The sequence below is a fragment of the Elaeis guineensis genome, chromosome 7 (assembly GCF_000442705.2).
Source record: "Elaeis guineensis isolate ETL-2024a chromosome 7, EG11, whole genome shotgun sequence".
NCBI lineage: Eukaryota > Viridiplantae > Streptophyta > Magnoliopsida > Arecales > Arecaceae > Elaeis > Elaeis guineensis.
This window is the reverse complement of record NC_025999.2, coordinates 17,900,293-17,917,743: the sequence shown is the minus strand read 5'-3', so window position 1 is coordinate 17,917,743 and position 17,451 is coordinate 17,900,293. Positions and strand designations below refer to the sequence as shown.

The 17,451-nt window shown below is 37.7% G+C and overlaps 1 protein-coding gene across 1 annotated transcript; it reads left to right on the top strand.

Annotated features, from left to right (window-relative positions):
* The first annotated feature begins 1,423 nt into the window (after positions 1–1,423).
* On the top strand, positions 1,424–17,311 carry LOC105060445 (probable methyltransferase PMT5). Its single transcript, XM_073260718.1, has 9 exons — positions 1,424–2,944; positions 3,175–3,310; positions 6,855–7,095; positions 10,167–10,392; positions 10,538–10,704; positions 10,836–11,139; positions 12,263–12,452; positions 16,331–16,532; positions 16,968–17,311. Exons 1-8 carry the CDS (start codon positions 2,427–2,429, stop codon positions 16,478–16,480), a joined length of 1,932 nt encoding a protein of 643 aa, XP_073116819.1. The 5' UTR covers positions 1,424–2,426; the 3' UTR covers positions 16,481–16,532; positions 16,968–17,311.
* Positions 17,312–17,451: the final 140 nt, after the last annotated feature.

The window sequence follows — 17,451 nt, the reverse complement described above, 5'->3', positions numbered from 1 at the left end:
GTCAAAGGTCTTGGGGCGGCTTTTTTACTAAATTTTCTGACCCAAATTTTTGATGGGCAGTGAGCTGGCTTCCCCCTCCCCTTGCTGTCTTAAAAATTAACTTTAATGAACTGCTAGGGGATCTCAAGCAACAGTAGGTTTCATAATCAGAGACCCCATCGCTCGAGTGTTGTGGGCTGAGGGCATGGCTCTGACCTCCCCATGTTTTGTACCCTATTTTCAGATGGTTGCAACTTGAGTAGGGTTATGGTGTCCAATCTTCAAGCTTCAGGCATCACAATTATGGGTTGAAGGTGATTCTTCAACAATTATTTTATGGTTAAATACAGATTCTGTGAATTGGAGCCACTCCAATGCAATAATCAAGAGTGTCCTGCAATGGAAATGGTCTAAAGCAATATACATCTCTTGTGAAGGCAATTGAACTATAGATTGACCAGCAGGTCAGGAAGCTCAAGGTGACTTTGTAATGAATGCTCTAATAAGTATACCACAATCTTACAGATTGATTTTGTAAGCCAATCTAATGGATATGTGTTATCATAGATTTTTATGCAAGCTGTTGAGACTATATCATTAGTCTCATATTAGTTATAAGTCAAGAGGAACACTAGCTTATATAGGATGAAATATCTCGATATATTTTTTAAAAGATAAAATTATAAGATCCTGTGCTATAATGTTGGCCATTAAAGCAAACGATATATATATATATATATATATATAGGAGTGGAGAACGATCCGTTCGGGTCATGAATTTTTGACCATAACACAAGCAATGCCTTCAACCATGTATCAGAAAGAGCAAAAATATTTGTGGCATTATGCATCATTTTTTTAATATATAATATTGCTAGGTCCGGTATTTGAATTATTAAGTTTTATAAAAATAAAAAAAAGAGAAGAAAAACTCAAATGGACCATCAAAGTGAAAGGTCTGATCCACACAATCTGTCACAACTTTCACACGCTGTGGACGCCTCACACCCATTCATGGAAAGCGACCTCAATATGGATGTTGGATTCCGTTCGGTTCGCCATGAAAAGTCCGTCTCCTCTCACGCGACAACGTGCCCCTTGTTGTCCAGGTGGCCTTACCCTAAAACGTTCTCAAGGAGCATCTCAACACCTGCAACGCCAACCCGATTTAAGAACCGACACCATTAACCGCATCATCACCGTTAACTGAACAAGCCTGGATGGATTCAGTAAAGTTTAATCAGATCAAAGGGGATGAACGGTTCAATCGAGTGGCCGGCAGCGCCCCGGGGCTGGGGGTCCAACGTAACCTAAAGCGGGCCGGCGATCCACCAATACCGTCATCATTATTGTTAGTAGAGTATGATTATTCCTATGGGATCTGGAAAAAATGATTTCGGTCTTCGAGCGCGGGGCCCACAGATGTCGTCCTATAAAAGGCTCTCTTGCCAATCCCCAAACCCACAACAACCTCCTACTCTCTATCTTATTCCTTCGCTGCGGGGAACGCAAGGGGTCGATCTGCGGTCCGTTGGAATATAACCGTTTCTCATTGTCCTCTTTCTCTCCGAAGGCGAGAAGGGAGCGTGGAAAACCCTAGATTTGGACTTCTGATTGAGCTTTTCCTGAAGAAAAAAGCTACCGCATTCGTAGTTTGATCGGATCTGAGATCGATTTGATGCTTCGGACGGAAGAGATCGTCGCGTTTGATGTCGGAGATCGACGGAATGTCGAGATTTGGTGCTCTGGTGAGTGGGATTTGCTGTTTTTGTTTTGACTGATCGTGTTTCTTCGCCGATAAGGAAGATGGTTGTCGGGGATTGCTGGGAGATTCGGTTCTTGATGGCGTGGGAGGTTGATCAGGGTGGTAGGGTTGGTTTACTCTGAGAGAGGCGGTGATCTGGCTGCGGGTTTGCTTCGATCCTGCTGGTGATATTGCTGTTTGGTTACCGTTTGGATGGATTTCCTGATCTTCTGTTCTTTATCTGGAGATCTGGCCTTATCGTGCTTCAATCTTGTTTCTTAATATTCTATTCACAATGTGGAATTTGAATGCCCCCTTCTGGCCTGATTTTAGTTAAGTGCTGTACAGTTTTGAGGATTATATGCTATGAAAGTTGAATGGGACCTGATTTGAGCTTAGAATTTCAACAATTGGTTGTATGACCTGATTGCCATTTGTGCCTTTTGTGTTCTGTATTTGCACTCCACTTTATAGTTTACATCTCGTATTAGGTGTCGGTATCAGCGAAAAGTATCTGTTTTTCTGGCAGAATCTGCTTGTGGAGTAAGAATTGTTCTGATTGTCAACCGTGTGAAGCTTCGAATCTGATGTCATTTCTGACTGCTTTAATTCAGTATTTACCGAGATTTAGGTTTAGAGGACAGGAACTTTGCTTGTGGGCCTGATTTCAGTTATTAAAGTAGCACTGTAAGCCCTGTTGGTTATGGACAAGAGAAAACCCTGGGCTGACAGACACTTTGTCAACTTTGGCCGATGGCCATCATTGAATTCGTTGCTTCTTTACTTCATCATTGTTATTGCATTAATCACTGTTTTAAGCTCACCATATCCAGCTACCTGGAATTCTGTAGGTCAATCGCCAGTACCTTACATATATAGGAATTACAGGAGGTTAAGGGAGCAAACAATAAGTGATCTTGTAGAGATACAGGCACTCTCCCTTGGGATAACTCCATTGGGGGAGCTTCAGTTATGTGGGAAAGAAAGAGAGAACCATGTTCCTTGTTACAATGTTTCTGCAAACCTGTTAGCTGGGTTTCATGAGGGGGATGAATTTGATAGGCACTGTGAAGTGGATGATGTTGACATAGGTTGTTTGGTTCGTCCTCCGAAGGATTACAAGATCCCTTTGCAGTGGCCAGCTGGTAAGGATGTAATATGGAGTGGCAATGTGAAGATTACGAAAGATCAGTTTCTTTCTTCTGGCAGCATGAAAAAAAGGTAGTCCTTGTATCACTGAAATGTTTAGGAATCCCATAACAACCAAGCAAATCCCATTTGATTGTCTGTAACTGTGTTATTGTCTCAGCTCACATTTTGAAGGATTTCATGAACTTACATGCACCAGCATTGATCGTGAAACTCTTTGTTACATATAAAAGGAGTATATGGGAATGGTTGATTGGTCCACTTTTATCTGACGGTATAATAATTTTGTTACGACTTTTCAGGATGGTGCTCCTGGAGGATAATCAGATTGCCTTCCACTCTGAGGATGGTGTGACTTTTGATGGTATCAAAGATTATGCACGTCAAATTGCAGAAATGATAGGCCTAGGAAGTGACTCTGAATTCCTTCAAGCTGGTGTATGTTTTTCATTTTTTTTTAAAAAAAAAATTCTTTCCTGCATGACCTATTGATGTTAATGTGCTGTTTGTTTTATATTTATGCATTGATTTATTTGGCTGCAACATAAAACATAATCCACTCATCATCTTCCAGATGTGAGACAAGATTATGATAATTTGGTGGATTTTTCGCCTAAGTCATTTTGCTTTCTTTTTGATCCTTTCTAATACTTCCATATTATGTGTATCCTCTTTCACTCTCAGCTTTTATTCTCAGTTAGGTTCCTTCCTGATGTGGATAACAGAGAAACAATAAAAGTTGTTGTCAAGTTAGCTACAGAGACTACTTCTACAGAATCAAACAATGTTTCTTAGTTGTTTAAGAATACATTCATACACACACACATACATACATCTAGTAGATATGTTTGTACGTATATATGTCTGTATGCGTACATACATGGGAAGTAGGAGATTATGTTATGAAGTAAAAAAAAAAAAAAAAAAGCTCAAATGGTGGTTATCATATGTTATCAGGTACAGAACATCCTTCTTGAACATGGGAAGATATTACAATGGCTCTGCTGAAGCTGTAGCTTTTCTTCAGTTTGAAGGGCGAGGGCACATTAATTTTGAGTATGGAAGGATAGAGTTTGTTAACACTGAATGTTCAAAATGGAAAAGCTTACTTTTGGGAAAATGAGCAAGATGCACTAAATAGTAATTTGGTTCATCTGATTGCTATGGTTAATAATTCACAGTTTTATTATTTGCTTGATAGAATATCTCTAGGATTCTTACTTGTGACTTGGATATTTTATAATGTTGTTTGTATATTTAGAAATTATTGTGATCTGGGTAGGAGTAGCAATGTCTTTGTGGGCTCAACTTGGTCCACTGGTGCATTTTTTGATCATCAAGAAGCTATTTCATTGAGTACTAGAGGTCTTTTAGTTGAAGCAATTTAATCTGATAAGATTTAAATGCCTAATCTTCTTCATGTAATCTAATGATTATGTGCAACTATCCACAAATTTTATCCTATCTACTTAGGGTTTATCTTTTGAAGCCTTGTTTGCTATATGCTTAATATCAAGAGGTTCACTTTCCAAAGCATTCCATTTTGTATCACCCCAAGACTTGCATACATTTTCTCTTTCGTCTTTCCCTCTTTATTTGACATCTTTGTGTCTTCCCTGTTCCTTGGCGATTAGTCCAATCACCATCACTTCTGATCCTTCATTTTTTTAAAAAGTAAATGTTTATATATTGTACAGTTTCAACCAATCCTTTGTCACTTTTAGCGGTAATAATTTTAATTCTATTCTTGTATCACCGTGTAAATACTTCCTAAGTGCTCACATTAACTTGTTCCATGTGCATACCTTTTTATTGCTTGACATTTTAACATGTACAACATTGCTGGCTTTTTTGGTTATCTTCTATACTTACTGGCATACAATGTTGCCTCTTGGTTCAGTTGCAGAAGCATCTCTGTTCTTCATTTTGCCATGTACTCTGTCTTATATCTCTCCATTTTTCTATATCCTTTATAGTTGAAGTATTGAAAATAATTTCTAGATATTGCTACTAATGGTTGAGCATTTTAGTCTCAGATCAATATGGTATTGTATGCCCCATACTAACCATGGTGCACTAACACATGGCATACTTTTGAGTCATTTCTAGCAAAGATTGGATATTATAGGCGAAGATAGAATTTTTTTGGCAACTGGATTGTGGGATGAGGGTACAAATAGGGGGTTTTCAAGCGGCCACTGGTGAGGTAAATGATTGCATGAAAGAATGCAGATAGGACTATTGTGATAGAGGAAATGATGGAGAAATTGTTTGTATATGTTTGTGACAACTTTGCAAGCTATGTTTATAGGCTATCCACCTTTTTTAGGTAGGTGAAAAGATTGCCTAAAACCATTGGGTAAATTATTACTTTTGGGTTAATGAAGATTGTGGACAAAAGGACAAAGAGGTGTTTTATATTGACTTAATACAGAAAAATTGGCAATTCAGGTTGCAAAGTTGAACAGAGAATGGTAGATCATTAACTACTCTAAACTTCATATAAAAATAAGATGCTAAAATATTCTGGTTGTTTTATGATAATACAGTTTGAAATTCAATATGCATTTATGTAATTCGAGGTCATAAAAGATGGTGAATTTGATACAAAATGATGGCCATAATGCAAGTAGAATTATGAAGAGCAGTAAACTGACATACTAGATGATAATTTGCAATGGCTTATTCTTTGGCACAAATCTTGATGGATAGAAATATCACAGTACTGGCTTTGGACTGACAATATTGAATATTGTTTCTTTATGTTGGTGTAGACACACATAGGTTCTTTGAAAATAAACATAAAGCCATAACTTTGTATGCCCTTACAGTTGCTCCATATTGTTTTCTGCATGCAATACTTGCTGAAGAGCAAACTTGATTTTCAGAACTGTGTTAGACCAATACTGTGTTACCATTTAGTCATTGTGCATTTTAAAGTTCAAATACTTCGTTACTTGTCTTTGGATTATTGTTGCATGCATTGGTATTTCCTCTCACTGCTACATAATGTATTATACTTGTTCTGGATGTTGTTGCAGCATGAGGAGTGCTGATGCAGGACAAATTGGGGATGGCCTGCATTGCATTGGAGGACCTAGGGAGTGGAGGAGACCTGGGTTTGGGCCAACAAATCACCTTCCTGTCTTGTCATGGAAAACAAGGCAGAAAATTTGTTTTTGGCATTTGCAACATTCAAAAGGCCAAAATAAGATTTCTATTGTTGGTTGTTAGATGAGGTACAGGTCCAAAGAACAAGTTTCTATAGAAAACTTGTAGATTGGTGGGTATCCAGTAGTCCTATAAACAGAAATTTGGATCACAGTATGTTTCTATAGGAAGCAAGAGAAAAGTGAGGTTTAGAGGAGGAAAAAGATTATGAAATGTAATAGAAGGGAGATCTGGAAGAGCAGCAGGGTGAGGGAAGGGTCAAACCTGACCTAAAGAAATCCTTTATTCTTTCAAAAAAAAAAAAAAAATCACATACCATGCTTTGCATGAGGAATCCTCATAGGCCCTTTTATAATATTCTATAACTTGTTTAACAAGTAAAGTGGTACTCTCAATAACTAAGAAACTAATCACCAAAACCTCTCCTTAAATGGACAATTTGGAATCCCACACTACCCTATTTAGAATGATGCTCAAAACAGCTGAAAATCAAATCCTATTTGCTTTATAACTTGCCCAACCCAATATGCACGTAAAATAGGACTCTTTAATACCATTTATTCTTGAAATTGCACTGTCGAACCTACTTTAAAAATTATATAAACAAAAAGAAGCACCAAAAATGCAATAAAATTTAGGTAAACTGATTTTTCTTTTCACCATGAAGTGCTGTTGCCTTCTTCATTTTTGGAAATCATATTTTGTTAAAGCAGCATCATTGAGCTATTTCTTGTTCTGAGGAACAACACATTTTCTCATAATTATTTCCTTAGATAAAGTTTAAGAAGATAAATCTCTTTGATAATTTCAGATCAGGATGGTGTTGGACATGGAATGCGGTTTTGGGAGCTTTGGAGCTCATTTATTCTCACTGAAATTAATGACTATTTGCATAGCAGCTTATGAGGTATTTGGGAGTCAAGTTCAACTGACCCTTGAAAGGGGTCTTCCTGCAATAATTGGGAGTTTTGTTTCAAGGCGACTTCCATATCCGTCACTCTCTTTTGATATGGTCCATTGCGCTCAGTGTGGAATTATCTGGGACAAAAAGGGTACTGGAATCATTGTCTTCTTTTCCTCTTTTTAAGTTGAATAGATAATTCGTTCAATACAGCAACTTATAAAGCTTCTACTGTTGTTTGCCCAATCGTAATCCACTCTTTCCACCATAAACTTCTAATCAGTAGAGAATTTGTTTCTGCTGTTGGTCTGAAATAATACCATAATTCACAACATAATAAAAGTGGTCATCAAAATTTTCCTTTTGTTTATTATCACTTCTCCTGTGCTATTATGAATACATCAGTGCATTTTTCATTGTTATAGAAAGCTAGTGTACTTTTTCTAAATTGTAACAGCATACAGGTATGTTCTGTTTGCTTTCCATGTGCATATATTTCATTCTTATGCATGAGTTCTACACCAAGTAATATATTCAGTCTGTTTTTTTTTTTGCTCATGAAATCCATGCTGCAGTGTCATGAAATATTTTGTCTCTTAGTCCTTTTTTTGGGTATAATGGTGGCAAGCCACCTCATATTTCATAGATAAATGAAATGATACAAGAAGAGGAAAAAAAATTTAGGGCCTGCTTGGAAAGGATAGGATTGGCCAAAATCCTATAGGATCAATAGATCCTATGGATAAAAAGCCTATTTCCTTTCCTAGCCATTGTTTGGTGATAAAAGAACAATGGAAAGTGGCTGATCCTATAGGAGAAAAAAGTCCTCCAATGGACATTTTTATTTTCCAATGATTGTTAGGATCTACTTTCACCCCCATCATCTCTGGCCCCTTTTCGCCCATGCCATCTTCTCCTCCCGTCCCCCATTGCAGCCCTCCCCATCTTCTGCCTCCTCCCTATCTCGAACTACCCCTCCTGGCCCCTCTCCTTCCTTGCCATCCTTTGCTTCCTCCTCTCCCTCTCCCCAACCCTCCACCTTCACCAGCCACCGTGAGGTCCCCCTTGATGCCCCTACCCTCAACCTCCTCGTCGCCACCTCTGCCACTCACACCACCACAACTCTCACAAAATCCCATATGCTTAAGAAAAAACCCCAAATGGAACCTAAGAAACCCCTCCGATCTCTCTCACGTGCTCTCCTTCCCCACAAATCTCCGAAAAAAGAATGAAACAAAAAGAAAAAGAAGCGAAAAGAAAAAAAATACTCTATGTGAGAAAAGGTCTTATGTTTCCTTTGTTTTCTTTCTTTCCTTTGTTTTCGTTGTTTTTCCTCCTAGTTTTTCCAATATTTTTTCCATCCCGAGGAGTCTCAATCGGGTGGGCAGCTTGGAGCGGCTGAATAGGAAAAATTAGATGATGGCTAGGGTTTTGTGTTGGGTATTTACGTATAACTATTTTAAACGGTATAAATATATTACTAATCAATTTAAAATAAGTGAGAATTGTGGTCTATTGGTTAAGATAGTCATTAGGCCATCAAAGGATTTGGTGTTCAATTTTTCATATTTTTATAAAAATTTATAAAATAATCATATTCAAGTAGTGGATATCCAAGGGGCAAATTCCAACCCATCCCAAATCTAAATGGGTTTTAATTTTAAATTCCAGACATATACAAAGATATATTATCTTTTTCTATTTTATAATTATAATAATTAATATGATATTTTTATAATGATAAGTTCAAGATTTTATGTTCCGGTGGGATGGGGGGCATCTCAGCCATTCTATCCTGTTCCTATGAGAAAATGGGATCGAGACGAGGTTAAGACTTCGAAACCCATCCATACAAAGAAAGAAGAAGAAAGAGGAAATAAAGAAAGATGAAAAAGAGGAAAAAATGAAACGAAAGAAGAAGAAAAATGAAAGAAAGAAGGGGAAGGAGAAGAAAATGAAAGGAAGAAAAGAAGGAAAAAGGAAAAATAGAGAAGAAAAAAAGGAAAAAAAGAAAGAAAGGAAGGGATGACAAAAAGAAAGGAAAAAAAAAAGGAAAGAAAGGAAGGCAAAAGAAAACTAATGAAAAGAAGGGAGGAAATTAAAAGAAACAAAAGAAAAAAGAAGGGGGAGAAATGGAGGATATATATCTAGATGCATGATCGGGACGGGACGGGACAGTGGGGTCTCCTATTCCATGGAGATACCGGGACACCTCCGTCCCATGAGATTTAAAACCTTGGATAAGTTTATCATTTTGGTAAAAGATGCAAAGGAGAGAGGAGGGGAAGAGAGAGAAGGGAAGAGGAGGACATCCTAATTTATCATCCAAATGTAGGATAGGATTTATTACATGGGGTTTCTCTCCCAATAGGATTTTATGTATAATTCTATAGGATCAAAATCTACATCCCATCATGAATTTTATCTTAAGTTTATAAATCCTAGACACCCAAACAGGCCCTTAAAAGGCAAAGTATGTCTCTTACTCCCGTACCTGTTCATGTTTGGCTTCATGCCCTTTTACTGCACTTTCTTAACTCGCTTTTCAAGTTTCATGACACCAAAGCATGTGATTGTGATCTCAAGTTCTTAAAAACTTTGTGCTATATCTCCAACTTTTTTATTAAATCATTCTCCATTTCTCACCAGACTGGACCATTCTCAATTTTTGGAACTGAATAATATGTCCCATGATGTTCATTGAAAATTTCTCCGATCAGATGGGGCCATATGATTTTGTTTATCAAGGAATCCACATTTATACAGTCAAATTTGAGCATCATAAACTATTCTTCTCCTCCATTCTTATATTCAAGTGGCTACTGGGGTTCTGTTTCTGTTAATTCTGAGCATTATTAATTCTGCAATCTGCCTTAGCATGCCTAATTGACTTAGTTCACTTGTTTAATCTTTGGTATCCTGTTGCCCTTTAATATCAATTGCACCTAATTATGAATTGGATGTTTACTCTTTCTTTCTTTATTTTTTTCAGAAAAGTGTTTTTAATTATTTTTTTTGCCAATTTGGGCCACTTATTCACATAAGACACTGCAATATGGTAGCATGACATTTTTTTTAAAGTCATGCTTGCATGTGCCAAATTTGATGAGTATCCATAAAACCAACCAAAAATAATTGACATGAGGCTTGAGAGTTATTTGTTAAATTAGTGGAAGATTGCATCATATCTCATGTCAATGCTTATCAACTCCCTTGAAGCAGATGGTGCTTTCCTAATTGAAGTTGATCGGCTACTCAAGCCGGGAGGTTACTTTGTCTTGACATCACCTACCGGCAAAGCCCAAGGTAGTTCACTTGGTGCAAGGAACAGCATCATCTTTGCATTTATTGAAGATTTTGCCCAGAAAATCTGTTGGAGTCTACTAGGAGAGCAAGATGAGACTTTCATTTGGCAGAAGACTGCAGATTTCAATTGCTATGCATCTCGGTGAGGATGAAAATGCTGAGTTTTCTTCAGTTGCTGCTGCTGCTGCTGTTGTTGTTGTGATTATGCTAGTCATTCTAATTCTGTAGCTAGAAACCATTCATGTTGAGAAAGAATTGTAACATCATTTCTGTCATTTACATTATAGCAAGCAGGGTACTGTACCTCTCTGTACAGAGGAAGATGCGGAATCATATAATAAACCCCTCCTTGCATGTTTGAGTGGAACTACCAGCAAACGGTGGGTTCCCATACAAAACACATCCAACTGGCTTTCTGGCTCCCAATGGAACTTAGAAGAACTTGGCATTCATGGAAAGTATTTGTTCTAAAATATTTGATTTTCATCATTCTACTTAGCCTTTTATATGTTCTTAGAATATTCTGGTACCAAACTGCAATTGAAATTGGCCTAGTTAATAATTGACCCTTGTTTCCCTATCCAGAAGTTCATCCCGACGAACTTATGGAGGACTCAAATGCATGGGAGACAGCTGTAGAAGACTACTGGTCTTTGCTTACACCCTTGATATTTTCGGACCATCCAAAGAGGCCAGGTGATGAAGATCCATTACCTCCATTTAACATGGTGCGCAATGTAATGGACATGAATGCTAACTTTGGAGGACTAAATGCTGCACTTTTGGAGGCTGGAAAGACTGTTTGGGTGATGAATGTTGTACCAACTGGGGTTCGTAATACACTTCCCCTAATAATCGGTCGAGGTTTCGCTGGTGTCTTGCATAACTGGTAGGTAACTTTTCTTCTCCTCCTCTTTGCACATTCAGTCCTTGTTTAGGTTAATATTTATATGTAGAGTACTTAAATGCCTTGGTTCACTGCACTGTCGTCTTGATTGTTTTTTGGAGAAAATATTAACTGCATTTGACATTTTATGTTTGCCCTCGGCTCCAACAATGTCAAATACCACACTGGTAACAAATGGAAGGATCAGGAATTGAATATGTTAATGACAATGTCTTGAATATCTGTGAGCACTTTGACAAGCTGCTTACGGCTTTAAAAATATATATACACAACAAATTGGGTTAGATTATGTCAAGCTTTCATCCATTTTTGTGTATTTTGGTGCGCATAAAATGTTCATATGGTAATTCTAGATCATGTTTGCATTAGATAAGAGATTGATTATCCTTTATTTTTAGAAAAATATTTGATTGAGATGGAACTGGCCTATTCAAGTAACTAAAGACCAAGAAGCTGGATTAGATGGAATACTAACAAAGGATTGTGGGATCTTGGTAATATTTTTAGAGACAGTCTCTTAACTAGATTACTCAGCACATATTGGTAGAATTAAGTAGAGTACTAGTTTCTTATTATAAATGGTTCTTGTGCTAAGGTACATGTACCCATGCATGAATCACCCTATATATGAAATCCTCTAACTGGAATGGGCTTTCCTTCTGATCTTCTGAATGTTGTTGGTGATCTGCTGGTTAGCATGTTGAAGGAAGTGCTTATTGGCCAAATGTATTATCTGTATGTTATTGTACGCACACATATTTGTGAGCTTGTGTGTATATCCGTGTGCATTTGCTTGCTGCTCATGCGTGCCAATTATAAGCTCATCTATGTTTGAACATATGCACACACGCAGGAGGGGGGGACAGAGATACGTAGAGAGAGAGAGAGAGAGAGAGAGAGAGAGAGAGAGACTTATCATGTTTCTAAGCATCTATAAAGGAAGACATTAATTTCTTTTTCATACATCTAGAATAAGATGAATCAAAACTTTTACTGTGATGATTTCCAAGCTTATCTTTCATTTTCTTTATTTGCTGGATCTAGCTAGGTGAGCAACTTTTGCATGCTGATATATCACTTGTAGCTATAAACAATATTGTTGCAGGATGCAGTTTGTGGAACAATTGCTTATGTGGAGGTGCTCTTCATTCTTTTGCAGGTGTGAACACTTTCCCACATATCCCCGAACATATGATTTGCTTCATGCTATGGGGCTTCTTTCTCATCATCTCACTGTAGAGAAGTGCAATCTATCTGCCTTATTATTAGAAATGGACCGAATTTTGCGTCCAGAGGTAGAGTTATTCCTCTCTTCATAGTTGCTTTTTTATGGAAGATATCAGGCTGCTGCATCAAGTCTACTTTATTTTCTAATTTTAACATAGTAAGCTTCTCACCTGAATATTGTACCGGTAAAATTTAGACAATAAGAGGCTGTAATTTGTTTTTGAGTAGTCCAGTTGTAACTTCTTCTTATTAGCTGTCTACTTGATGCCTATTCAAAATGGGCTATAGATGTTTTTCCTTTTGGTCAGCAAGCCAACTGGTTTAGTCAAAGGCAACGCTTTTCCATTGCAATGCTAGGTTCAAATTATGTTGAACTATGGTTTACCAAATTGGGTGGTTTCGGACGTACCGAACCGGATGGTTCTTGGCATGCCGAACTATATTGCCGGCCTATCAATGCGGTTCAGGTGTTTTCGAAAACTGGCAAAAATGGAGGGGAGGAAGAAGGAAAGAGAGGAAAAGAGAGAGAGGGGAAGAGAAGGAGAGGAAAAGGCCAGCGGTGGCTGCCAATGGCTCACTGAGACCGTCGGAGGGCCATCGAGGCCTTCGGAGCTCTGCCTTCCTTTGAAGAGATGAGAATAGAGAGAGAGAGAGAAAGGGAGGGAGAGAAATAGGAGGGGGAGGTGGGGGGGGGATGGCGATGGCCGTTGAACGGCTGCCGAGGCCCTCGGATGGCCGAATTCCCTCCCCCCCACAGCGTCTACTAGGTTGAAATAGAGATGAATTGCCGACTTCACTGTGCATCACGAAAAAAAATTAAACACAATGAAATTGGGGCTAGTCGCTCTTGTTTCAACCCAGCAAAGGTCGGGAGGGAGGGGGGGTCCGGCCTTCCAAGGGCCTCGACGGCCACCACCACCTCCCCCTCCTATTTCTCTCCCTCCCTCCTCTCTCTCTCTCCCTCCCTCCTCTCTTTTTCTCTCTCTATTCTCATCTCTTTGGAAGAGGGTGGATCTTCAGAGGCCTCGATGGCCGCCAGCCTCCCTCCCTTCTCTCCTCCCTCTCTCTTCCTCTCGAATTCTCTTTCTTTGCTTTCTTTGCCATATCAATTTAGGCCTGGTGTGGTCCAGTATGGGAGCATACCAAACTGCACTGCCCGTCGGCCGGCATAGGTTTTGATTTCGGTTCTACAGAGCTGTTGTTGAAACATGTTGTATTGCACCTAATTGCGAGAGTGTACGTGCCAAGAGATAGAGGGCTAGAGAGGGGAAATACATGGCTGAGTTCATTTTCTACTTTTTTTCTTTGTTAACTTGTTTATCCCATATATTTACCTAAGTCTCCCAATCATAGGCCATATTTCAATTGTTAATGGTCCAAATTTATGATGACTTATTTTGCCTAGGTTCAACTGATGATGGAAATTTGGAAATTTTGGGTAAAATTATTTTTCTTTAATTCATTCCTACATTTACTTGCACAACATTCCCATTGCCCGTAATATATTGCTTCTCATAATCACAAGCATTGATAAATTTCAAGTTTACTTCTACAGCAATTGAGAGTTGCTATAAAATAGGCTAAGAAAAACATATATAAACTTTTGATAAATGAAGCCGTCAACTTCCTATGAGCATATTGTGAATCATGAACCAGAAATAGGAATCAAACATGAATTGGACAAAACAGTGAAGTAGGTAACTATAACTTGGCGCATAGCACCATAAGTCCACAAATGTGCCAGCAGTGGCAGTGGTGGCGACAAAGCATCATCCATTTAAGATAAGTACATAATGTTAATTATAGAGCACGGCACTAAAGGAAGGCTTCGTGAGCATTTCACTAACTCAAATACCTTACCTGTTATGCTGCACTTCTAACCTGCATTTGCCACTTGCCATTACTTCTTGGACTACGTCTACATACAATTGATCTTGATTGACTGTTTATAACAATGTCTGTGGTCCAATTTAGCCCATATGAAATCTATCAAATCATTTCATTTGACATAATCATCTAGGCCAAACCCTTACACTTTCTCCTTAAACACATGCTTGTGCCCTCATTTCATGTAGGCACCCCAACCATCCTTTATTTTACATGACCAAACTATCATAGGCCCTCTATTATCTTGTTTATTAGTTATGATAGGTGCTTCGTATTTAGTAGCTCTAGTGCTGTAGTTGGATAGCCTGTTCCCCATTTTGTTTTTGGCTTATTTTTGCCCTTAAAAGTTTGTCTCCAATTTAGTTGCTCCCGCTTTAGCCTGGTTGCTAAGACTAGATCATCACCAAATATGTACACCAGAAGCTTATCTCTTTCTTGAAGTCAAGATCCATACAAATATAAAGTTGGTAATGCCTTAAGTATTGATCCTTGATGTAATCCTCCAGCCACTTTAAACTCATTAGTCATGCCACAGGTTGATAAACTTAACAACTCTTTGATAAACTTAACAAAACATTAGAAGCATTCTTTTTCCTTGATACACATGAAAATTGTGGAACCTGCCAATTGTGTAACTGCATTATACACATCCTTACCAATAGGGGTGCAATCGAGCCGAGCCGAGTCGAGTAGCTGGAAGCTCAAACTCGACTCGACTCAAAATACTTGGACTCAAAACTCGGTTGAGATTGATTGAGCCTTAATATTTCAAGCTCAAGCTTAGCTCGATGAAAAAAAGGCAAAACTCAAGATCGACTCAACTTGATGTGGATATCAACCGAGTCATACTTGAGCTCGAGTTCAAGCTCGAAATCGAGCGTTAGCCTATTAATAATATATATATTAATTATATATATATATATTATAAATAAAATAATATGGTTAAAACTATTTATAAACTCGAGAAGGATTGCAAGCTTTGGAGTCGAGTAGCTCGACTCGAAAAACTTTTCGAGCTGCTTGAGCTTGATAATAACCATGTCGAGTCGAGCTCGAGTAGCTTGCAAGCAGCTTGACTTGCTTGCACTGCTATTTATCAATAAATGTCAAATTTAGATTTGTTCTTAAAGAATTTTTAACTAAAGTATACGAAATGATGATCTAACATTCACATCACTCATTTAAAACATTTCTTTAACCATCTTTTCATGTTTTAATCCATAGTTTTTTTCTTAAGTTTTTAAAGTAGTTTTGCACATTGCCTTGCTCTTAGAACTTAGAGTGATGATATTTTTTCAGTCATCGGAGGCATCTTCTTCTCAGTACCTCTTTTAAAAAGTTCATCAGGAACCAATGGTACATCAGTAATAATTATTTACACTTCTTTTGAGATGCTCTCAGGTCATAAGATGTGGTGCCTTTGCTGCAAAAATAAATCCCTTGCACCAGTTGCAACTTAATGAAAATCTCTCATTAACCTTGCCATGCTGCTTACCTTTGTTTATATCACCTCATTTTAATAACACTTTGCATGACTTGGTAGACTTCCTCTTTCTCAACATGGCTTGCTCGTTGATTTTCTCACATTTTATGCCTAATTTGCAAAGATCAGTTGTTTGTTCACATGTAAATTTATGAGTCTGCCTACTTCCAATATAACTCTCATTCTTTAGTGCAGCGAAAGTTCAGGACAATCTATTCCACTCTCCCATGTGTCTGACAAAAATCAAATCATCACATTGGTTCACATTGGCTGCTTATCCTTTTCTTGATGCCTAAATATAGAAAATTTGACAATAATATTCCTTAATTGACACATGGATCATACATGTGCAATATTTGCAGTAGACAGTTTGATGTATCCAAATAGTAGATATTATTTTCTTATTTATCATTACATTTTGACACTTATGCTTGTGTTTAGTGTAGGCTTTAGTATCTTCGATTCATGTTGCATTCTGATCATTAATTGAACTCTCCCCCATTTTATATGGGTAAATTTTGAATCTGTGTTTTAGCTATTCTTAACTTGTTTATATTTTGGTACTGTGTTGTTTAGGGATGGGTTGTTTTGCATGATAAAGTTCAGGTGATAGAAAAAGCAAGAGCTCTTGTGACTCAAATTCGTTGGGATGCACGAGTTATTGAGTCACAAAGTGATAGCCACCAGCGGTTGCTTATATGCCAAAAGCCATTTTTGCAGAAATGATTACCTTTTGCCTGGGAAATGTTGGTTCTACTGATGATTTGTTCCAGTCATGGTAAGATGAACTCTTGATTTGTTCCAGTCATGGCTCTCAAAAATATACAGATATTTCATGAAAAATATGAATATTTGTAAAATGGAAGTGTGAAACCTATCCAACCTTTTTATGTTAGGATTCAGCATAAAAAAAAGGTCTATTTTTGTGGAGGTGCAAGCAAAATCATTTGAGCAATAAGTTTATTTTCTTCAAACTTAGAAGAACACTTTTTGGTTTTCTTCCGGTTGATAATTTCGTTTAATAGTCTGCTAAAAATAGCATGTCTCTATTATCGGCCAACATTCGTTGTTGGCCTTAAATGAGTGTTGAAACATTGGACCAAAAGTAGTATAAACTTGGTAATCTCATTGTGCTTTCTGATTTCTTCTTTTTGTAATCACTTTATCCTGCTATTTATATTAAATTCATGGAATTATTTTTCATGATTGCCAGGGCATTATTCATTAAATTGTCACAGTTTTATTATATTCCCAGATGCTTTGATTGGATACAATGGCGTGTGTAATCATAAAAGCGAAAATGGGGGCTATCAATTATCATCCACAGTTCCACATCCGTTTATAATTTGTAATATTCATTGCAAAATTTTGTAGTGTATCATTAAATTGGAACTTGCAGTATGTGCATCTATTATTCTTTTGAGGAGAGAGGTGACTGACAGGCTGACAGCAGTGAAGTTTTCTTTTAACATCACGGTGTAACCCATTTTGCTTTCCTTATTTCAGATCTGGGCATTTCATGAGATATTAATATGAAGATAACGATCCGATGATTCATCTCTCTCTCTCTCTCTCTCTCTCTCTCTCTCTCTCTCTCTCTCTGCCTGCGTGCGCGTGCCTGCATGCATGCACATCCAATTTATCCTGGATCTGTGAAATTTTAAGATATATTATCTTATTTGTGTACTAATTCTTGT